Source organism: Cariama cristata, unplaced genomic scaffold (genome assembly GCF_000690535.1).
Source record: "Cariama cristata isolate BGI_N322 unplaced genomic scaffold, ASM69053v1 scaffold16988, whole genome shotgun sequence".
Classification (NCBI taxonomy): domain Eukaryota; kingdom Metazoa; phylum Chordata; class Aves; order Cariamiformes; family Cariamidae; genus Cariama; species Cariama cristata.
Window position 1 is genome coordinate 33,464 of NW_009631914.1, and position 24,696 is coordinate 58,159.

Genomic DNA, 24,696 nt, shown 5'->3' on the forward strand with positions numbered 1-24,696 from the left:
AGACCTTGCACAGCTATTCACTTCCAAGAGACAGGTTTGTAGAAGAGAACAAGAAGCAAGTAATTACAATTGTCAGCAACGCTTTATAGTTTTCTGGAATTTGTAACTAAGGTTGAGAAGAGGTCACTTTAAGCAGCAGCATAGTTACCGGAGATTTTATAAGGTGTGCTGCTTTGGGAAAAAAGACGTGCATCTGGCAAAATAGCCCCTCTGTAAATTGATATGACATTCTGTTTTTACTGTCATTGCCACCCGCTGATTTAAATGAAATGCAGGTTTTAATTCGTATAAGAGGAATAAGATATGTGAAAGGCACATGAACACCCCAGCCGTACAAGCAATTGGATCATGTTATTGCAATTAACATAGCAGTATTTGCAAGGGATTCTTTTTTTCAAAAGCAATTGTTTGTGATAATTTTATTTTTTTATGTGTTTGAAAGGTGGAAATGTTGGAGAATACTTCACATTAAATAACACTTCAGGAAAACTGCTGGTCACTCGTAGCTTAGACAGAGAAGACGTCAGCAATTTCACTCTTGTAATTGAGTGCCATGACCTAGGCAGTCCCTTGAGAAGCTCCACTGCACAGCTCTATCTAACGGTCTTGGATGAAAATGACCACAGCCCGATGTTTGCAAAGACCCACTATCAGATCTCCGTGAGAGAAGACCTAGAGGAAGGGTCAGCCATCCTGGACCTCTTTGCTTCTGACGAAGATGATGGCCTGAATGGTGAAGTTACGTACTCCCTTGTTGACACCACCTTTGGGGCTTTTGCTATCGACAGTGTGACGGGGTCTATAGTTACTACAAAGGCACTGGACCGGGAGACCAAATCCCAGTATATATTTAGGGCTGTGGCAAGTGACTGTAGCACCCATTTGCCAAGAAGCACCACTGTCACTGTTGTGGTGCACATTGATGATGTCAATGACAATGAGCCTGTTTTTTTGCAGAATCCTATCAGGGTCTTTGTGCCTGCTGAAACCCCTGCGAATGAGACAGTAGCCACTGTGATAGCAGAGGACATGGATCTGGGATCAAACGGAGCTGTTGTTTTTAGTTTGATGATAGCAGAAACTGTATTTCAGATCAATGCAAAAACAGGTGACATCATTCTTCAGGAGCCCTTGGCTTCCACGGACTTCAGTACCCAGCTGCTGGTGACAGCTTCAGATCAAGGTATCTCACCTCGAACAGCCACAGCTATGGTCATTATCTTTACAGCAGAACAAGAGGAGGAGATTTCATTCAGCCGTAGCCTGTATGAAGCAAGCGTGCCCGAGAACAGTGCAGCAGGTGGGCATAAAATCCAAATTTGTCTTCCTGTGGTTACCAATCTCCCCTTCTTTTGGAATGGTAATTGTAATGAATAGTATAGGGAAACTTCTTTGCCTGTGCAGCAGCAGGGAAGAGTTAATTTGGATGTAGCAAATATCAGTCTGCCCTTTTCCAGTGTACCAGCATGAAAAAGAAGCATGGGCTGTTAGTTGGAGGCATTGGCTCTTGAGTTTGCTGCCCATGTACTACAGTGATGCCACATTAAACAAAAATCTCCCTTGTTCAAAGGTGGTGTGTTTCCATCCCTCGGCTTCAGAAGCCCAAAGCATCAGTGGGTTCACTCTTTTAGCAAAATGACATTTATGATGGGTGGACAGCATTTACTTGTCTCAGTTGTCAGTGCACACAAGCTCAGATGAGATGTTTGGTGTGTACCAGTTGCAACATGACATTTCTTGTTTTTGCAAAACCCTTCATGAAGTGCAGTAGCTTTCAGAGATAGTCTAAAACCTTACAGAAGTTTTGGACTTTCCAGAAGAAGGAGAATGGGTGGTAGGGTGGGGTGAAGGGGAGAGAAGTTTGGAGGCTGTGGTACATTGTCACTTGGACAGGCTTCTGCAGTGTATCTCTACCTAGAGCCTGCGTTATTGAATGCTACCTGTAGACAAACCAGTTTCAATCACAAGGTGCTTGCAAATTTCTTTATTTTTGTTCCATATGATGATGAGAATTACTGCTCTACTTTTTATGATTCAGAGAATATTAGCAGTTATGCCTCTTGCCAATTAGATGTGGTAAGTACCTTTTCCTGCTTCAGAGGATGGGCTCATCCTAATGAGGGGCAGAAAGGAATGCCTTTCACATTTTTCTGCCCACAAATCCCACTGTATAATTGACCAGATGTATTTAGACATCTGACCTGTACTATATTCTTGATTCAAACACTGCCTCATGAGGTTCACCTTGAACAACTCATTTATCCTCTTTATAGTTCAAATTTCCCTTGGTAAAATGAAAGCAATATTCCTTTATATCCTAAGGATATTGTGAGTTAAGTGAATTCTTAGATCTTGAGTAACAGTCTATATATTTGATTAGGAATCGGCAAAAGAAATGTGTTGATGATTTTGGAAAACCAATCAATATTCTTGGGTAATTACAAGCAGAATTAGAGAATGAAGGGTGAAGATGGCTGTTGCAGTAATTACTACTGTTTACTCAGCCATTCCTTTCTCTCTGCCTGTTTGGGACTACAAGCCAAATTTTCAGCTGTGTGTTTTAAGATAAAGATAATGCTGTGGGTATTACTGATGTTTCAATTAACAGATAGAAAATAGGCAATACGGTGACATTTTTTATTTTTAATTAAGTGACTTTTTTTTAACCATAGATGAAATATTTCAGAGTATTTTTAAAAAGTTGTGATGAACAATCAAACCACTAAGGTAGAGCATCCTTCTAGCTCTCTCGCTGTCTGTTAAAAAAACATGTGAGATTTTGGAAAAAGTGGAAAAGGCTTCCAACAAGAAGGAGTGGAGCATGCAGTAGCTTGGTGGTTAAAACACTCTCCTGAAATACAAAAGGTATGGATTCAGGTCTCCTCAGGCAGAGAAGTGTTTGTTGCCTTTTCACTTCATACTGAGCACTCTTGAGTACAGAACATGTGGGATAAGAAATTCTTTAGAGTTCTTTAAATTTTTTTCAACCAGTGCTTCATTTATTCCTTCTATTACAAATGCAAAAAAAAAGACCAAAACATCTCTAAATGCATTTGTCCTGACATTTGAAAAATGCTTTTTATTCCATGAATTTGACCAGGATTTACAAGTAGCTGTGGACACCCTAAAACTGAATTTTTCTGTGAACGTCACAGATACCGCAAGGCCTCCACGCCCTGTCTTACTAGAGTCAGCACTGTACAGTAATGAATCATGTGCCACTTTGCAAAGGAGAGTATACCCGGGGGGAATTGCTGCTTCCAGAAGATACAGTTCGGATGTCACGGCAATGTGTGCTAATCTCTCATTTTCTGTCTTTTCACTGATCTCCCCATTGAGTCTCAACTGTGGTGATGTGCAGGACCCTGGATCCTAGGTTTCCGGAAAGCGGAGAGACCAAGGTGTCCCCAGAGGCGAGCTCTGGGCTCTCGGTTCTGTCTCTTGTTCCCTTGCTGCAGCAGGCTTGTATTTTCAGAAAGTGTCGTGAGAACCTGTGTGTCAGGCTTCCCTTGGGAACTGAAAGAAAGAAAGTAAAGGTTTAAAGAAAGAAAGTAAAAATCAGGGCTTTGTGGCAATAGATAAACTGATCGGATCCTAAATTTTCCTAAGTGTAGGTGTGTTCCTGGGTCAGGCTAGACATTCCAGCCTGAAATTACGGAAATGCTCCAAGGAACTGTGGTATCAGAATGCCATAGTCACATGTTCTCCCATTCAAGTCTATAGAAAATATAGATAAGATTCAATTTAAGTTGTTTTGATCAAAGGAAATTTAGCAAAGCTTCAGGTTAAACAGGAGGGTTTCATCCCAAAATGTTAGTTTGTATATTTAATAAAAATTTATTTGCTAAGATCGAATTCTTTTAAGAGTATGAGAGATTTTACCAAATGCTAATACTGTTTTAGCTCTGTTTTTAATATTTTCTTATTTATATAAGCATAAGTAAATACCAAATATTTTACATTTCAGTGGGAAAAAAGCATGATTATAATTAAAACTCTCATGGAAGTTAGCATACAGGATATATGTTATCCTGGGACCCCTACAAATACGAATGGTACCAGTGTTTTCAGTCCAGGGGAGATTTACATTACGTACTGATTATTTGTAGAACTGGTATTAATAAATGTGGGTTTTCCTCCTAATTTTTTTTTTCTACCTTAACTAACAGAGTGGAAAAAATCTAAGTTTATTTTAAAAAGAATCAAAAATCTGAATGGTATAAACAACGAAAGCCAAAGCCAAGGGTCCTTAGTTTTAATTTAGTCTAAACTCATCAATTGGGTGAGCACCTCAGGAATTGGTCCTTGTGGTCAGATTTTCTTGAAGTGTTTGACGTCCAAGTTTGCTGACCTTCAGAAAACCCCATTTTTCTACTTTTTGTTTGATATTGAATACTTCATGTCTTTAAATATTATAAACTGCATTACAAGAGAGACTTAGAAGTCAGCCAATAAATAACCAAGTCACTGTGGTCTCCGGAGGGTAAGAAACCTTTATTACTCACCAAGCTTTCACTTGAATGGTGGTTTGCATAGCACTTCCTTGGAGACAGATTCACCAGTAAAACTTGTTGGCACCTCTGTTTTTTTTTCTAATAGATGTAAAATATGTCACCTCTTATTCTGTAAGTCATCTCTTACTCTTTGTGCTCAGTTAGCTTTTTCTTTTATGAGCTATTAAGAGGTCTCAGGAAATAATGGCAAGGATGAACCGGGGTTAGATGACAAAGGAGGGGAAAGAGACCACTGTAATGAGTACTGAAGAGAGAAGAAAAACAATGATATAGTGATAACAGTAGCTCAGGTCTGGTGTGTATGTTACGTCCTAACACAGAGTACAGCAAATGTTTTTGAGCCTATTTGGACAGGTAGGCAGATGCTGTCTGCACTGCTGTGCTTCAGTGTCAAGTCAGCAAGCATAATGTAAGGGCTGCTGTGTAGGCTGTTTAAAGCAGTTTGAGATACTTTCAAATGCAATCAGGTTGTCTGTGATTGAACTGAAAAAAATCTAAATATAAACATTTTAAATCACTCTCTCACTTCCTTCAGTATTAACTAGTTCAGAAGTCGATTGCATAGCATTTCAAGCCAATCTGGCCACTCTCTGCTGTGATCCTGATCTCACTCCTTCCTTGCTCTAGCTTCAGTGCCAATCTCCTCCTCCTCCTCATGCCACTGTGCTTTGCAGCCAGAAAGCTCCCTTTCTCTTACTGCTCTCCAGGTTCAGTGTTACATGTTGTCAGCTCTACTTGAAGCAGTATTTGAATCGCGTATACTTGAATCGTGAGCTCCAGCAGATGAGAATTGCCTTTTGCTGTTTATCTGTATAGGGCCTGTTTGGTCACAACAGACCTCAGAGTTTGGTCATGTTTTTTTGGCAGTGAACTGTAAAAACTCACTGTTTGAAGTAGTTGTTTTCTCTGAAAGATATCAGAAACAGAAGAAATTTGTTCTCTACCAAAAAGAAGTTGTAAACCATTTTAACTACATGAAAAATATGAAACTTAAAAGATTAGGATTTGAGGACCTAGAGCAAAAATTTATTAACCTAACCCCTGAAAACCAGGGCTTCAAGGAGAAATGCTGCTGCTTCCTTTATTTCTGGTAGTTTTGCTTCTTAAACATGCAAGCAAACAAACAGACAGAGTGCTGACAGCATTAGAAGATAGTGACGTTCTTTGGACCTTGAATTTTTTTCTTGTCTTTAAATCTGCTCTGAGGATGCTATGAATGATTACCCTTGCAGTAGCCTCTTGTAGTAAATCAAAATTGCTCAGCAATGAAAATTCAACCTACAACCCTCTATTTTAATTCCGAAAAAAACCCAAAAAACTCCATGCAGCATTCATATTAGTCTTTACCTATTGGATGGCTGGATCCTACTTCCAGAACTTTTCTAGTAAATATCTTATGAATATATTGACTAGTACAGAAACTTACATCTGCCAAAATCAGCATATTTTTGCTTTTGACGGTCAGATTTTAGGAGAAATGACAAACTACTTAAAACAAAATTTCCTAGTTTAAAAATTAATAAGTAACAACACTAAAATAAAAACGGTAGCAGATAGTTGTAAGAGCAACGTTTCCTCTCATTTGTACACTAAAGATAAAGTACTTTCCTCTGACATCCAGGACACTGAGTGTGAACAGCATGCCCTTTGTAAAGTAATAAAATAGCTACTTCTCTGTAATGCTGTTTGGAAGAGTTCAGATTGCACAGTAACTTCACTCCATCACAGTTGCATGGAATCAACTACAATTAAATAGTTAAAATCCATTGCCATATATGCTAAACTGTTTCATAACTCACTTGAAAAGAATAATTATTTGGAAATCTTGATAATGCTTTTTAAACTTGCTGCATTTTTGTTAAATGTGATGATTCTGAGCAGTATAATGTATTCAGTTCCACATTTTTCCTCTAATCCTATTTCAAACAGGATTTTCATTTCATGTCTCTTATTCTGTATTAAATTATTACTCTTTTCATGGAATGTGGATTCTGCTTGTATTGACACATAGCTATGCGTGTAGTTTCATCTTTTAATTCTCTCTGTTAAAAGATGGATAATTAAAAATTTTAAGAAGGTTTCATTTAAAATATTGTTCAAGAATCCAAATTGAATTCAGATAAATAAACTCTTTATGGTGATTCAGGAGTAACTTGCATTCCTATGATGGACAAAAAGGTACTATTTTCCTTAAAAGAATTCATGAAAAGGTGAGATTTAAATTACTAAAGACAGCATTACCTGAATAAAAGGAATACATACAACTTCAGGTAGGAGGTAATTCCAGCGGTACATGGGAGTTTGCAATTAGGGAGAGTTAAAACTCATCATCTTATTAAGGCAGGTGATGAAATTGTGATCAGATGAGTAATTTACTGGGCAAGGAGGGACAGACAGTGCCTTGCCTAAGTTTTGATGCAGTGAAAGTCATGGAGGAGTTGTTTCTATCGTCTACTATTTTAATTCATGAATAAGCACCTAGCCTAGTACATAGGCATTTGGCTGTGCATCTGCTATTAATCACAGTAATATAAAATTAGAATAAAACCTTTGAAAGTGGACATGATGAAAATGACTTATTGCTTTCATAGGTACATCACTTCTAACTGTAGAAGCTTGTGGACACAAATCTACAGGAGAAGACATAAAATACAGCATCTTCAATGACAAAGAAAGCATATTCTCAATACACCTCATTACAGGTACTTTTTTTTTTTTTCCCCCCAGATGTCTGTGAGTGCGGTCTCTAAAATAGAGCAAGTTCCTACCACAAGAACAAGGGGTAGATATCTTAAGAGTATTACTCTCCTTTTACAATGAATAAATCATTAGTAAAGCCAGGGATGTGGAGAGACCTGCATTATTGTAAACTCAACGTGGAAACAAATTGAACATCAGTATGCCTGTTTAAAATGCTCGGTTCTGGTTAACTATTGATCACTAGGTGTTGAGATTTAATAAACTACTACTTTTTAATCCAAGCTGAGACTCCATCTTGTTTCTTGTCTTAAAGTTGCCCCAAAACTCAATGAACATTATCCTTCAAACACTCCTAATGTAGGAAGCATTAGACCCTTGTTGAGTTTAATGCTCTTTGTTTCAGGCAAACCATGGCAAGTTTGAAAATCAAGTTTGTTTATTTTTTTGGTGATTATATTTGTGTTCTGCAGCAGATCTGCTTTCACCTGCTCTTCAGTCAGGATCTTCAGATGCCAGGAGAGCGGTGCATTCCCCCTGTGCATTTACGTGCTCTCATCTAGGGCATGTAAGAAAGCATAGCTATTCTAGTTGCCTCTCGGCTCCTAAATATCTGCAACAAAAGAGTTTGCCTTCTGAATAGCTGTAATCTTTCTGGGATGGCATAGACAGTGTGAGCAGTTTTCCTCAAAAATAGTGTCAATAGTTTGTACTCTTAACAAGTGGCTTTCTCCTTGAGTTCCTGGAGGCTTTAATCTGTGATTATTCTGATGTCTCTAGGCATCAAGTGATGTATTGCTGTAAAGCTATCATGTTTGATGCTGATTGGACAGTTATAATTATTTAATTTTGTTTAGATGAGGGGCACTTAAAAGTGCATACACTTGATTTCCAAGTCCTCCTTACTTTACTGAAATAAAACAAGAAAGTTTAATCTTAAAGAAAATCTTGGACCCAGACAAGTTTATCCCCAAGAAAGTGAATCTTCTCCAATATTACCTCCAGGGAAAAAAAAAAAATCAAATGGGATTTTCCTGGTTTTTATCTAGCCAGGCTGAAAAATGGTTACATGATGTTTTTAAGAGTCTCGTAAGCACTCTCTTCACAAACAGTAGTGGAACTTCTATAGCAGTGGATATCACAAGTCTTCTTTTGAGGTATTTGAGCCATTGCGGTTTCTTCTGTTTCCTTTATTCTGAAACCTTTCTTCTGTTTCTTAGAGAACATTAATTGAAGTGCAGCCTTTCAGGACTTTTTAAGAGCAGTTCTTACCTCAGCATTAATTTTGACACCAGTAACTCTCTACCCATGGTTTCTGCAGCAGAAGTATTTTGAGCTATATTGATGCCCTTTCTATCTTAGGTATTCTAAACAGCCAAAGGTCTGCTCTACTTGTCTTTTCAAGCATTGATGTTAATTAACTGCACTTTGGAGAAGACTTTCTTCCATTCTAGCGGGCTTTATTATATTGTAGATTCATATAAAGTATAGTAGGAAGTGACCCAAAGATACGAACTTACCTGTCCTCTGATGCAGAAGGGGAATCAAGTGTGCCAAAATCTGATAGAAGTTTATCTGTTGTGTCCTTAAAAACCACCAGTGGTAGTGATGTGGCAGACACTTTCAATAGTCTGTACAAGTCTTGGCAGTTGCAAAGCTTTTATTCATATCTATCTGAATGTTTGTTGAAACAATTTAAACTTATTACTTCTTAACCTAGTAACAATAGACATAAGACAAAGGCAAAAAACCCTATTCTTTACATATTTGAAGAGTGTTACCCTGTTTCTTCTTCATCTGCACTTCTCTAGAATGAGCAACTCTGGTTCTTTCACTTGTTCCTCCTAGATGGTGTACCTCAAACTTGATTATTTTCTCCACTCTACACTAGAGTCTTTCAGTTACTCTCTGTTGTCTTGAAGTATATTCCTTCTGCCACTGTCTATTGTGCTTTTTCTGGATAAAGAATGTGATAATTTGTAAGTGGTGTGCTGAAGAGAGGCCACCTGCCAGCTTTGAAATCTTTATGTTCAAGATGCAGTTCTTGAACATTGGACAGAGCCATAAGCAATAGCCAGTCATTGCTGCTTATCTTATAAAATAAAAACTAAAAAACACTAGCTTGGAGAGCCACAGTAGGTGGGTTCTTACGCTGTCACAGGTTTGGGATATAGGTAGTCATGGCATCATTACTGAAAAATCCATGCAAACTCAATTTGAATTCTAATGAAATTAACGTACAAATTAACTATGTTTGATGTTTAGATGTAATGAAGACTTTTGAGTATATTGCTATATTACCTAGAACATGGAAACAATCACAACACATTTCCAATAACATTTCAGGTCTAATGTGGAGATGTCTAATTGTGCTTGTCTCAATAATTTTCACTGATTATTTTTGATAGAACAACAGTTGGGGCTGGGGGTGGGGCTCACTGCATCAGGAGGAGTCCGTGTTTTATCTGCATGTCAGTCAGATACAGACATTGATACAGCTCTTGCCCAGTTTGAGTATAGATGGAGGGCTTGATGTATCTGCTCTTGGATGACGGCCAAGAGTCTCTTCAGACACAGCTGGCTGACTGTTGTGTGTCAAGGAGCACATGTCATGCAGCCACTTTCTTCCTCTTTTTCCCCCTATAGATAAATTGGCTTTGTTTTAGGAAATTTCCAACATGGTGGTTGGTCAGTGAAAAGTTAGCTCTGCAAGATTTGTACAGTAGCTAGCATGTCAGGAGTGATGTTAGGTAGAGGACATAGTGGGGATCTTGCTGGAATTCTGTCATATGTTCAGTGGAGGAGACGGTATGTGTTAGGGACTTCCTCACTGCATTTGCATGTTTTTTTTCCTGAATACACATCACATCTCAATATTGTTTTTATTTTTATTTTGATAAACCAGGTGCAATCACAGTAAAAGAGCCAAAGTTTCTTGATTATGAAGCTAAGAATAAAATACATCTTTCAGTTTTGGCTGAAAATAGCTTGGATTCAGCACTTTGTGGAGTGACAGTTTTGATACAAGATGTGAATGACAATGTTCCTAAATTTGAGCAAAGCTATTACAAAGCATCAGTATGGGAAGGCCAGAGTCCCAAAACAGACATCATACAGGTAAGCAGAAATATCTCTTCCCAAACTCAGTGCTGTAGTTAAAAAGAAGTTTGGTCGATCTGTTCATGACTACAGTCCTGCTAGGTCTGTTCTGGACCACTGTCTTGAAAACTGAGAGTGAGGTTCTTGGTGTTGCTACTACTTTTCTTGAATATCTAAAATATTCAATGATTTTTTTTTTTTCTAGACAACATTTCATATCTTTCATTTGAGTTTGTTAAGCTGAAAGAGAATTCTTTATCTTCTTAATGGTTGTGCGGCTGGACTTTAAATTATTATTTTTTTAATTTTCTGTTTCTCTCTTCAAGTAGTTGAAAAATACCATTCAAAGCTGTGGTCATGGTTACAGTGTAGACTGGGTCTTGCATTAATGCATCTACTGAAAGGGCTGTAGCAATAAAAAGAATACTTTCAACTTGTCAGACTAGAGTCAAACGCAAATGTTCAATTTAAAATCTGATGCCTAAAGAGCAGCTTGTCTCAATTTGAATGTGCAAACACTTCTTCCTCTGAATGGATCCATTCTCCAAAAATGTTTCCAGCTGGCCATGTTAGAGCAAAAGAAGACATCAGTTAGGCTAGAAGAATGCATAATTTCCTCAGTACATGTTCTTGCATTGTAAGTCAGGTCACAGCGAGGTTCATGTTAGGTACTAAAGATATTCCTCCTCGAGAGAATAAATAAATGGAAAGCTACAAATGTCTCCAGGGCAAAGTGATTAGAAACTGATGGACACTATATTTAAAGAAACATATGTCCATGAATGGAGAAAAATCAAAAGGCAGTCAACCCAGATGTCTAGTCAAAATTTTATGACAGAATACATTCTATTATGTTTCCTTTATTCAGTTTGACTGGTTGCCTGTGCTATGGTTTGGATCCCATACTCATTATGCTGCTTGTTCAGCAACCAGAAAAATACCAAGATGACTCTTCAAAGTCAGACGAGTCTTTGAGAAACCTGTTCACTGCTGTTGAATGTTATTTATTCTGTTGGTTTTATAGCTTGCCTGTGCTCTTTTTATATTTTCTGGTTCATATTTTTAAAAGTAATTAATAAACTATTCCATGAAAGCTCTGAAAACTTAATTATTTTATCCTTTGTCTGTTTGTATAGCAGTAATACTTGAAGGGTCAGTCCCAGACCCCCGAGAAAAAGCATTTTTATGCACTGAACAGGGACAGCATTCTAACATCAACCTTATGGTAATACAAGCAGTGTAAAATGATTACATTCAGTCCTAGCGCCTTACGTAGCTGAATTTCAGATTACTCAGAGAAAGAATTCATGTGCATCCTATTGCGATTCATGAGCAGATTTCGTGACCTCAGACGATACTCATGTTGGGGACCAGTATGATTATTTGCTTAAATCTGTGCAGTCGAAAGGAAAGTAACCAGAAATAGATGACTGTAATATGAGGTTTTTCTTTCTGAAATTCCATTCTACCATTTTGAACTAAGCCTCAGTTTTGCTCCCGAACAGGTATTTGCTACTGACCTTGACAGCGGGCTGAATGGAGAAACTGAATATTCAATTTTATCTGGTAATGAAGACGCAACATTTCTAATTGATTCAGCACGAGGGATTTTAGCAACTAATACAGTCCTAGATCATGAAGACACTTCATCTTACAGGTTTGTGTGCGAGGTTCTTATAAAAATGTATTATTCTTTTTGTTCACTTTAACTTGAGATTGCTCGTGTTACATATTTTGTAGTTTTCTGTTGATATCCATTACCCACAGAGCCTGGGTGCAAGCCAGACAGCATTGAGAACAGCTCTGAAGCTGCCCATTTGTACCATGGGCTCTTGCGTACTTCTCAAATGTGGGGGAAGAAATACAATCTTGTTTGATCGATGGCAACACTTACTGATATAAGTAAGCGTGATGATTCACTATAGGAATGATGGCAGTTCCTGGATTTTAGTTTATTAAGAACTGAACAGCCGTTCCTTCTCTGGAACCATTTTTTATAAATATGTAAAGACACAGAGAAAGCACTCAAATCAAATCCAAGAAACAGGGACATGTTCTGTTCTTTAATAAGAATATAGTTAAAATTTTCTTCTCCATAATCTGGTAAAGATGCTTCTGTAAGCTGTTTCCACCTATAAGCTGTCTTGTACTAAGCATTAGTTTTTTTCCTGTTTTCCAAGAAACTGTGAGTAAATATGATCAAGTGGACATGACAGTTTTTCTTTACAGTTCATGCCATAATTAGAATTACAAATCAAATAAATCATGCCTTGAAGAGAAAATACAAGTATGCGGATTCATTAATACACCCTTTTTATGTACTGCAATGTCTACAAAAAGTAGATTTCTGTCTATGTGTCAGTAGAAATTAACTTTTTTTTCTTTTCCATGTGGTTGTGGCATCAGTTAAGGTATTTGCAAGTTTTCCTATCCTCTGGGGCCTCAAAGTTTTAAATAACCAATCAGAATTCTTATGAGCCAGAATAACTCTTAGAAAACCACATAAAAAAGATCAACAGAATAGAATTTTTTTTAATATCAGTTTAATATGATAATAGTGTCCTAAAGGAAATACTTTGGTTTAACTTAATGTACAGAACACTTCATTTGGAGTTTATTTTTCAGCTTTTCACTGAATCAAAAACATCAGTTCTGATTTTTAGTCATTTAAATAGTGTAATACATTTTATTTGTAACTAGTACTTTAAAAGAATACCTTCAAAGGAAGGATGTTTACTGTTGATGAAGCATTGAACATGTAAGCATAATAATTCTCTTATCTGTCTTTAACTGGGAGCCTGATTTATTTCAGTATTTATGTTGGAATTCTAGCCTTTTAAATTGACAGTTTGAGGAATCTGAAGCTTTGTGTTCCTTCTTTTATTAATACATTATTAATCTATACATTGTTAGGTGAAAAGTGAGTAGCAAAAGAAGCTTTCAAAACTGTTTTCCTGTTTAATTTCAAAATGTTGCCATTGGTTCTTTCAGATTTGCAAGGAGTTGTTCATTTTATCTAAATTGAACATTTTCATCCCCAGAAGTTCTAAATCCCTTGTAATAGGAGTTATAATGGAAGTGTTGACAGAACCTTAATTTTAGTGCCTTAGCTGAGATGTTTTTATGAGTTTTTTCCTGAAACCTTAGAAAGTGATTATTTTTAGTAAAATATTTCCATGTGTATACCTTACCAATATTAATTCTAGAAAAAATACACTTTCTATATGGAATTCTACATGGTCACCGATTGAATACTAGTCTGCAATTCAAGTTATCTGTTCTGTCGGCATCAGAAACCACAAGGACACTCAGAGCAGAGCTGGTGTGGTTCAGGAACGGAAGTGCTGCAATCCACAGCTTGAGTTACAGCCTTGGTATTCCATATTGTCATGTAAACACTTAGGAAGTAACATCTATTTGCCACTTTAAACAGAAACTGTGACTTGGAGGAAAGAGGGAGAAATAAAGCATTCAAAGATCTGCAGGGAGACCCAGAAAACTTGTTTTGCAACATGCAAACAGTTGTTAGTACATAAAACGTTCAGTTGAGATGCCAGGCTCTGACTTGTATATCCTTTTGCATAGCTTGATTTTTTTCTCTTTGTTTTGTCTCTTCCTTTTTTTAGAGCACCTGTTGAGTTAGATTCAATTTTTAATTCCCTTCTGGGTAATTTTCAATACTGAGGAGTGGTGAAGTCTTCCAAATAATCTTTGCTTACAATAAACATTTGCTCATTATTATTCAGAAGCTAGTTTCTACAGAGAGTCAACGTCCTTTTATGTGTGTTTATCAGGTCATTACTTACCATTTTCTTTGCTACATTGTTTGTGGAAATCAAAAGATTGTTAAGAGAATCTACTACCCATCCTTATGCAGGTGTAAAATGGAAGCGTACAGGCAAACTCTCTTAATCTGACAGTGAGATTCTGATCCCACTAAAATTGGTGGAAACATTGCCATTGTCAAATGGTGCATGTATTGAGGTTTTTCACTTTATTGCTTACATTTATAATATAATAGGGGGGCTATTCTGTATCTTTGCAGACATTTTGGCTGAATATTACTTTGGATGTTTTCATATTGCCCAATTGTGACATTCCTGTTGTCCCTTTATAAACAATGAGGAAAGTCAGATTCCTCCAAAGGACCATTTAGTACTGAAGTTTTAATTCCTACTCTGAATTACCAACTGGAGAAATGTGTCTTACCCGAAAGAGTCTTGCTAGCTTGTTTAACCACCTACATTTGGTATGAAATTCAGTTAAATGAATACAGATGAATGTTTCCTTTTCTTTGTATGATTTTGTTATGTTTGTGCCACCTACAATCTCCTGGACATTTTTGCTACAAGACAAAAAATAAAACTCCAGACAGTTAACCTTCCAGAGAGAAAGATGGAGTTTGAGAGTTGCAATGAGAAACAGAAAGGGCTGATCTTTTCGTTTGTATTTTTTCCCCTGCTTATAACATTGGTGGATAATTCGATGATTTCTGACCAACAGTGACAATTACTACTCCCTTTCATTGTAGGTTGGTTGTACAAGCTGCTGATAAAGGAAACCCCAGACTTTCTGCTACAAGTATTGTGAGGATACAAGTGTTAGATGTTAATGACAATGCTCCAGTTGTCCAACCACTAGGTGAACTGAAGGTCCCAGAAAGTAAGTGTGATAGTACAGCAAAGTTTTATTAAGATGGAGATTTATCAGACGACGATAGTGCTTTTGGTGATATGTGTAACCAAGAAACTGTAGTAAAAAGGATAATGGATTAATACTGAAATATCAAAGTAAATTGTGATCTGCTTTTGTTCTCAGAGGCATTATTCTTAATCTTTAGACACTGGGTTTAAGAATAGTTTGGAACAAAACCATAGGCAATTCAGAAAGAGGAAAACAAACTCTGCAGAAATACATCTGTAAACTGTTCATTTTGGACTCCAGTGTCGTATTCTTCAGATGTCTTCAATTTCTGCATTTTTGCAATAAAAATACTTGGTGTTAAAATCATCATTGCTAGAAATGAAACATTTTGAATTTCATTGTGATGAAAGAAATAATTTCTGTAAATTTGAGTGAAGGGTTAAAATGCTCTATAGCTTGCTCCAGTTGATTATCATGAAGAGGATGACCCAGGACCTCCTGAGTCCTCATCCCAGCATACATCTGGTATGTTGTATGACAGTAGCTCAGCATTTGCAGACCTTGAGTCTTAAGCCCAGCATTTTCAAATACAGGCATCATACATGTGATGCATTAAGATACACAGCAGAAAATTTATGAAGATTTTAGGTGCTGAAATTCCAGCACTCTTGTTAACAAAAGATATTAAGGCTGTCTTTCTAGTGATATTTTTTAGCCTTTCCTGAATTTAGCTCCCACTGGTAATGACAAGTGTGGGAGTCACGGATGCACAGCAGCTGTGAACTACTGGCTACTTGCTTAGGTTTTTGTATTCCATTTAAGAACACTTGCTTTAGGACATTGCACACCATTGTTGAGGCTTAATACCCCGGGCATGCAAATGGGAAATGATTTAGTTTCTGTTAGCTCCAGGCTTTAAGATGATTGCTAATAGGTTCAGTTTGCAATCCCTGGTACTGTCAATTTGGCACATGACTAAAGCTGTCACAGGACTCACAGGACTATGCCATGAGCTCTTAAGACTTTTGTGATATGTAGGTCTGGCTGAAGGTCTTGTTTCTCTCTAGTGGCCTTCTCCTTTGGAAAAACTTCAGAATTATATTTGCTGGTTATACACAGACCAGGGGACTCTGATGCCTCAATTAAATATTCTTGTGGAAGCTTGTGACACTATTCAGTAAATTCATGTCACCTAAATGCTTGTGGAAAACCATGGAAGTTCCTGTTGCTAGTGAAGAAACAGTTATGGCAACACTGGATCTGGGAAAGTCTAAAGAAAACCTGAATTAAAATTGGGATAAAGCAGATGCATTTGAAGAAATGCACTACTGTTTCCATAGCATTTCTGGATATTGCTCTTATTCTAAAACACAAAGTTAAAATACACCAAAAGCTAATACAAAAAGATTACATGTTAAGATTGAATATTACAAAATTGGCAAAATCTTCAGAAATTGTAACATCATCTTTTAGCTATGACTTATTCTGAAAATTATTGTTTCAGATGCCCTGCCTGGTTTTATAGTGACTCGGGTGCCAGCAAGTGATGCGGACTCCAGGCCAGCACTTCAGTTTGGTTTTATTTATGATAATAGTCCTAGAATGAAGTTTGCCATTGATCAACACACCGGTGTAGTCACAGTGGTGGAACCATTAGATTTTGAAGAAACTGCTGTGTATAAGCTGAGAATCATAGTTTCAGATTCTGTACATCAAACAGAAGCAGAACTCACCATCCTTGTTTTGGATGTCAATGATAACCCGCCAGTGTTTACTCAGGATTCATATCAGGTGGGAACATGGCAAATGGACAACAAACATGTGATGTCTTTCCGTATATGATGATAAATACTAGGAGTGCTTGTTTATATATATTTGTCTTTAAAATGCATTTGAGCACTGAGAAGGAAGGTCTCTGCAAACTATTACTGAGCAGAAACAGAGCAGAGCTCTTCTGGGAAACCCCAGCCCCTTCCTCAGAATTCTGCTAAAAGGACTGAGGGGATTGTTCAGTTTTCATGTTTGTGGTTTCTGACTTCAGAAGGAGAGTGGTGTGAATGCTAGCTGTACTCCATACACCTTGCATCCATCACTAGCATATAATCCAAACTAGGCTGGGGAGCAGGGTCCAGTGTTCAGAACATCCTTCTTCTGGGAGAATGGTAAACAAGTTGGTACATTTATTCTGGCCCCATTACTATGGCATGAATTTCTGCATTGTCAGTTACACAGCTCCACAGAGGTGTAGCAAATGCCCCTGTGGTGGGTTATGCATATATAGTTTGACCCTGCCTTATAGCAATGGCACTCATCTAGGGAGTGAGGCATATGAGTTTTGACCTCCCCAACATCCCCTACTAGACTGAGGGTACAGTCTAGTACCCTCTACACTAGGGTCTAGTCTGGAAGGAGGTTCTAGACAGGAAATCTTAGGAAATTCTCAGGAATTTCCTGTAATTTTTACCCTTCTATTGTCCTTTGAAGTATTTTCATATTTATACTTTTGATATATAGCTTAATATATACGGCTATTATATAAATACAATCTCTCTGTTAAAATGATTTAATCTAACTTCAGCAGTTCTGATGAAAGTAGCTGCTGTATCATACTGTTCATTTGAAATTGGATTTATAAAGTGGAAAGAAACTTTGGTCACAAAAGTACTGTATCTGGACTTCAAATAATGGAAGCCCTTAAGAAGGGAAAGAACTTTCTCGGTTTGCTAGATTATATAAACAAAAAAGGGAGCATTTTGGAAAAGTAAGGTCTAGGAATAATCCAGTGATGATTAAGTGCTCTGGTGCTGGAATTTTCAGGATACATGTTTTGGGTTTTTTAATGATCAACTATATACTCCGGATGGGGACTGCAGACTGTATTCCATGTACAAAAATAAACGTGTTTGTGAAAGCAGGGAGAAAAGCCAATTTTAGTTGCAATCCATTGTAGTTATTCCTTCCGTTAGTGTACTATTGAAAAAAGAGATTCAGTGATTCTCTGAACTCATTGTCATAATGAACTAGAACTAGATGGATTTTGCTAGTGTTTAAAATTTACTATAAATTTTGGCTGTATTGTATGCATTGTTTTCAATATCTTGATTTTTTTATAGTTTTGTCCCAGAAGAAAACGGGTAGGTGAAACCTTTTCCAAAGCTGGGAACTCGGTTTTTTTCTGATAAGATCAAATGAAGGAAAATGTAGTTTTTATGTTCAAAACCTTTTATTAAGCTCTGTCAAAACTGTAATTTTGCTTTGTATATCAGGTGAGCTTACCAGAGCTAATTTCTATGGATGCCACTGTCCTGACAGTCTCTGCTGTGGATAGGGATTCGGAGCATAATGGAATGATTTCCTACAAAATTCTCTCTTCCTCTGAGGGATTTTCCATTGATCATAAGAATGGTGAGTCTGTAAGCATGGTTTATTACTTCAGCTTTTTCAGTGTAAATTAAAGAGTCCTGTTGCACTGCCTCACCTGTTGACACTGATCACTTGAGTTCTGGAAATCTTTGGTGGCCAAGTACCACCACCAATGGTGGCAAGTACCACCATTTAGGAGGCGTTTGTTCACAGAGGGGGTCATTAGGCATTGGAATGGGCTGCCCAGGGAGGTGGTGGTGTCCCCATCCCTGGAGGTGTTTAAGAAGAGACTGGAGGTGGCACTTGGTCTAGTTGACATGGAGGCGTTAGGGCAAAGGTCGGACTCGATGATCCCAGAGGTCTCTTCCAACCAAACCGATTCTGTGATTCTGTGGTTTGGGTAAATCTGCCATTATCACTGAAGAACTGATTGCATCAAAGACTGGAGTTCTGAATTTGTCCCTGAACTGTGCACGAGGCAGCTAGTTACAACATCCTATAGGTGCTATTCCTCTGATCAGATTTGATAGAAAAGTTGCTGTACATTTTGCATTGATTCATAACATTTCAGCTCATGTATCAGACTTCATTCAATTTAAGTTCATACTGTTTTTCTGTACAAGTTGAACCTATCATAATGGAGCTTCTCTACAGCTTGGGCAGTATGTTTTTAAGATTGCTTCTTTAGAGAGATTATCTTATCCTGTAATCCTAAATGGAATTTAAAAGTTTTCTAAATTGAGAACACTCTCTCCAAGCTACATAATTTTCTTCAGTAGTTAAGAGATTTACTGATTTAAATTTTCTGGCCTAATGTTGTGACACTGAGAGGTGGAAAACTGTGTGTGCCTCTCTTTGTATGCATGTGTACCTAAGATTTTTGGGAATATCAGCTTCAGAGATTACGGCAAAAATGATGCACAGCTACTGTTCAGTGATCAAGTTCTTATTGCTTACTTGCTGTTCCCAGCTGTTTATATGAGGTGAATTTTTGAATGCAGTGTTTGTTGAGTGATGGTAACTACAAACACTGAACATACAAATGTCTCACCCAGTTAAAGCTGTATTCTTTTTTAGCCATTTGTTACTCTGTATTCACCAGCCTGTCTTTATGTTTGACTAGTGGCTGTTTTTCAACTGATCAGAAAATTGTCACAACAGTGTTGTCTCTGTGGTGCTTAGCTATACCCCATGAAGAGTGAAGTAGAAGAAAATAGCTTATGAACAGAGTCATTGAATGATTTGAGTTGGAAGAGACCCTTCAAGATCATCTAGTCCAACCCCCATGTTTAGACAAGCAATTTGAATGAAACATGTTTATGTAACTTACTGGCAAACCTATCTAAAATCAAACAAGCCTGTAATGCTGTTACTGGATTGCAAGCAAAACAGAAGAGCTAATGACCTTCAGTAATGAACTCGCACAGCATAGCCACTTCTGATAAGGAGCCTCTATTTCCTTAGCTTTGTTTTGCCTTTTATTTTATGCAGTTTGCATGTTCAGCCTGTTATTAGCAAAAGAAATTTTCAGTGGTCTAAATGCAGTATGTGTATTTGATACTCTGTCATTGTGGGTAGGCCTTTGCTTTGCAGCATTAGCTATGATTTCTTAGAATCATAGAATAGTTTGGGTTGGAAGGGACCTTTAAAGGCCATCTGGTCCAACCCCCCTGCAATGAGCAGGGACATCTTCAACTGGATCACGTTGCTCAGAACCCCATCCAGCCTGGCCTGGAATGTTTCCAGGGATGAGGCATCTACCACCTCTCTTGGTAATCTATGCCAGTGTTTCACCACCCTCAGTGTAAAAAAATGTCTTCCTTATATCTAGTCTGAATCTACAGTCTTTTAGTTTAAAACCATTACCCCTTGTCCTGTTGTAACAGGCCTTGCTAAAAAGTCTGTTCCCATCTTTCTTATAAGCCTCCTTTAAGTATTGAAAGGCTGCTCTAAGGTCTCCATGGAGCATTCTCTTCTCCAGGCTGAACAACCCCAACTCTCTCAGCCTGTCCTCACAGGAGAGGTGCTCCAGCCCTCGGATCATCTTCGTGGCCAGTGCTCGGACAGGTCCATGTCCTTCTTGTGCCGAGGACCCCAGAGCTGAAGGCAGTACTGCAGGGGGTCTCATCAGAGCGGAGCAGAGGGGCAGAATCCCCTCCCTCGACCTGCTGGCCACTCTGCTTTGGATGCAGCCCAGAATATGGTTGGCTTTCTGGGCTGCGAGTGCACATTGCCTGGTTATGTCCAGCTTTTCATCCACCAGTACCCCCAAGTCCTTCTCAGCAGGGCTGCTCCCAATCCATTCATCCCCCAGCCAGTACTGATAGCAGAGGTTGCCCTGACTCGGGTGCAGGACCTTTCACTTGGCCTTGTTGAACCTCATGAGGTTCACATGGGCCCACCTCTGAAGCCTGTCCAGGTCCCTCTGGATGACATCCAGTCCCTCAGGCCTGTTAGCCACACCAGTCAGCTTGGTGTCATCTGCAAACTTGCTGAAGGTGCACTTGATCCCACTGTCCACGTCACTGATGAAGATACAAACAGTACTGGTCCCAGTACAGACCCCTAAGGGACACCACTCATCACTGATCTCTACCCAGGCATTGAGCTGTTGACCACTACTCTCTGGAGACAAGAGAATTACTTTGGGGTGTGTGACCATTACAGTTGAGTCATTTTCAAATACGACTGATTAGATTCAGCTTTTGGAATCACGTTTACTTGCCTTAGTGAATGTGAAGTCTGGGCTTTTGTTAATTCTGTCTTATTTTCAGGTTCAGTGTTCGCTACGGGACCAGTGACACAGCTGGAAAAGGTTTCCATTATTCAGCTCCTGATAGAAGCCACGGATGGTGGCAGTCCCACTCGGAGTGCAGTTACCTCCGTAGAGGTGCGCATAGAAGATGTAAATAACTATGCCCCTCAGTTCACAAGGGTTCTGTACAATCTCAGCGTGAACGAGGATACCTCAGTTGGAGAAAGTGTGCTCACGTTTTCAGCCATCGACTATGATTGGACACATGAAAACACATATATTGAATACTCTATTATTGATGGTAATGCTGAGAATTTATTCTCCGTGGAAACAAGTGTTGTGAAGCCAGAAACATCCTACAGACTTGTTGGCCGTCTTGTTTTGAGCAATGTTCTCGACAGGGAAACGGCTGCTTCTCACCGTTTGGTTCTCCTTGCATCTGATCGTGGAACGCCGTCCTTGAATTCAACTGCTACTGTGCTAATAACTGTGCTGGATGTTAATGATAATCCTCCAGTATTTAGCAGCCCAGAGTACCATATTCATGTCAAAGAAAGCATCCCTGTAGGTAGTCACCTCACCGAAGTTTCTGCAAATGACTGCGATGCAGGCACTAACGCAGAGATCACTTACGCTATCATCTCTGGAAATGACAGGGGACATTTTCGTTTGGATGGGAAAACGGGATCAGTGGATTTGATGAAGACACTGGATTATGAGGATACCATTAAATTCACTTTGATCATCCAAGCCACAGATGGAGGAGCTGATGTAAAAAATGTGGCTTTTTCTGTTGTTCTTGTTAGTGTCCTAGATGACAACGATTATGCCCCACTGTTTTTGTTTCCCAGCCTGAGCTGCACTGTCAGTGAAAATCTGCCTACCTTTTCTTTTGTGTGCGCTGTTAGTGCGCTGGATTTTGATAAAGGCTCCTATGGACACCTTACCTACTCCATCCAGTCTTCGTGTTTGGCTCATCATGAAGCGCCTAGAGACCATGACATGTTCTTCATTGATCCTTTGACAGGAGATATCCATACAAAGCAAATGTTTGACTATGAAAGTCAGAATAGGTACTGTCTCATAATCCAAGCAAAAGACAAAGGTGACTCACTGGGTACTGTTACAGTTCAGGTAGATATTGAGGGGGGAGATGAATTTGACCCAGTGTTTACACAAGATCAGTATTTCTTTAATCTCCCTGAGAAGAACGAAGCAGGCCAGTTGCTTGGCAGAGTGGCAGCATCAGACGGCGATAGTGGACTGGACGGAGTTGTTCATTACTCCCTACTAAAAACTTCTCCATTCTTTTATGTGAATCAAACCAGTGGTAATATTTATTTGACTCAGACTGTTCACAGAAAGAAAAATGGCAGCAAAAGGAGTGATGATACCCTGGAATTGTTGGTAAGAGCTCACAGCCCCAAAATTGAGTCAAAGTTCACAATATGCACCGTTTTGGTGAATGTTTCCAACTCTCCTGAGAGTTATCCCACAGTGTCAGCATACAGCCTGACCATTAGCATTTCCATCTCCTTGATAGTGTTCCTACTGCTTGCCGTCAGTCTTACTGCACTTACTCTGAGACATAAGCGGAAAGATCTGATGAACTCCTGTGTGAAAAAAGAAGCAGTATCCTCCTTAGCTACTGATGTGAATTCAGCCAGCGAAGATAAGGACAGCCAGAAAATCCAAAGTACTGAGAGCAGTATGCTTCCCATGGGTGCCATAGCAGAATGGCTGAGCCTAGCAGGAATCGGAGAGGGGAAGGATGATGATGTCCCCTGCAGACATTCAGACTCCAGTGGCCATGGTTCTGCCGAAGGAGAAACTGCAGAGGATGAGGAAATCAAAAGATTCAATGAGCATCCTTGCAGAAAGAACGCTGGCTCAGTGCTGAGTGAGTGTGGCTCATGGGTGCCGGATTCAGGGATCCCAAGAGAGCCTGATCAACTCTCCTGTCAGTCTGGAGAAACAGAGGTCTTGACTACCACACAAAGCGTGGAGAGCGTGCAGGCCATTAAAGGAGAAGGCAGAGAAGAAGCCTGTGACACAGCCTACACACATAAAATGTTGTCTCAAACACTTAAGAAAATTGGAATAAAAGAGCAAGACATAATGACAGACCTCACAAGAGAGTGTGTCTTGATGTCAAGTAGGCAGGACTCGGGGTGTGATTCGCTTGCAACCTTTGACACCTCTGATGAGGATCTCAGAGGTGGTGATAACTGGGATTATGTGCTCAGCTGGGAACCCAGATTTGAACTTCTTGCCTCAGTGTTTAATGACATTGCAAAACTGAAAGATGAAAACGTACACATTCATAGCTTCCCTAAGGAGAAGAAAACTCTTGTTTTCCCTCCTCCCTTGATAACATCAGTAGCTCAGCCTGGCGTAAGGACAGTGCCACCACGAATGCCAAATATCGTATCAGGGCAACCATTTAAAAAATACCCTCGTTCTCCCCTTATCCATAACCTTGGATACCCTCCACCAACCATGACGCCCAGTTTTTCTCCTTCTCTCTCTTTGCTTACCATGCAGACGCCTACTGCTTCTCCAGTAATGTCTGATGGGAAAATGATAGGAACATGTCTTATTGATCCAAGCCATGAACTTGCAACAGAGGAGGAAATTCAGGTCTAGGTTATTAATTGACAGTACTTTATGGTAAAAAAATATCACTTAAAATGTATTTTGTTGTTGTTTAACAAGCAAAATATGCCTGTCAGAACTATATTGTGAGTGTTCTTTCTCTTTTTGTGAGCTGAAAAAGTTAAGATATAAAATAGATACAAACTTGGCAACTATCCATCTTGTTCTTCCCAGAATACGTGGTGAGGCCAAAAGACTTCTCCTCTTTCAGCTCCAACAACTGTGGTTTCCTATGTAAATCATGCAGCCAGGTGCCTGACAACCAACTTGACCAGTTTTACTGTTTTTTCTCATAAAATATGTCAATAGCAAATAAATGGTAGTAATTCTTTACTGTGGGAAAACTTTATTAGCGTGCTGGTGGCTTCTGACCGCTTCTGTGGTGGTATTAGAAAAGGGTACTAGAAGGATGTGTAAGTACAGCAGGATTGGGGGTGGGCAAAGAATAAAGCAAGGATTCCTGTTGAGCTCTTTCTCGAGTGTTTGCCCAGACTTCCCCCATCTCAGCCCCTGGGTCCCAGCAACCTCTTGGGCCTGGTGCAGTTTCACCATCTGCCATGGCTCCCTGGTGGGCTTTATTAGCTGTCTTTGTGCTGGGGAATCCCGTGTTGGCAGTGTCTGTGCACCTTGCGTTTATCTCCTGGTGGAAAGCCTGCGAGTCATGATGATCTGACTAATAACGGATCACCTCTGGAAAACAGGATAACCAGTGGTAAGATAACCTCAACTATCTTCTCTATTACTAGATCTAAAATAGATACCTGTTGTCTTTCTGTCCTGTCACAGAAGCTGTCCTGGTCCCTAGGCAACTGTAGGAACATACCGTATTACAGTTCTGAAGGGTGGGTATGCCTCCACTGGGCATAATTCTGCAAGACCAGATAATCTGGCCTTGCTTGTTGTGTGCATCATACATATGGCATTTCGTGTATGTGTGTATATCCGGACACATAGACATGCCTGTACTGC

General features: G+C 39.1%; 1 protein-coding gene across 1 annotated transcript in view; it reads left to right on the forward strand.

Annotated features, from left to right (window-relative positions):
• Positions 1-23,718, forward strand: part of DCHS2 (dachsous cadherin-related 2) — a gene marked incomplete at its 5' end in the record, with an annotated part of 55,415 nt that extends 31,697 nt beyond the window's left edge. Inside the window, 8 exons of the mRNA XM_009706162.1 lie at positions 443-1,300; positions 7,106-7,216; positions 10,117-10,328; positions 11,816-11,967; positions 14,842-14,972; positions 16,459-16,745; positions 18,221-18,359; positions 21,092-23,718. Of these exons, the coding sequence (XP_009704464.1) occupies positions 443-1,300; positions 7,106-7,216; positions 10,117-10,328; positions 11,816-11,967; positions 14,842-14,972; positions 16,459-16,745; positions 18,221-18,359; positions 21,092-23,718 (4,517 nt within the window). The remainder of the gene's footprint in view (positions 1-442; positions 1,301-7,105; positions 7,217-10,116; positions 10,329-11,815; positions 11,968-14,841; positions 14,973-16,458; positions 16,746-18,220; positions 18,360-21,091) is intronic.
• Positions 23,719-24,696: the final 978 nt, after the last annotated feature.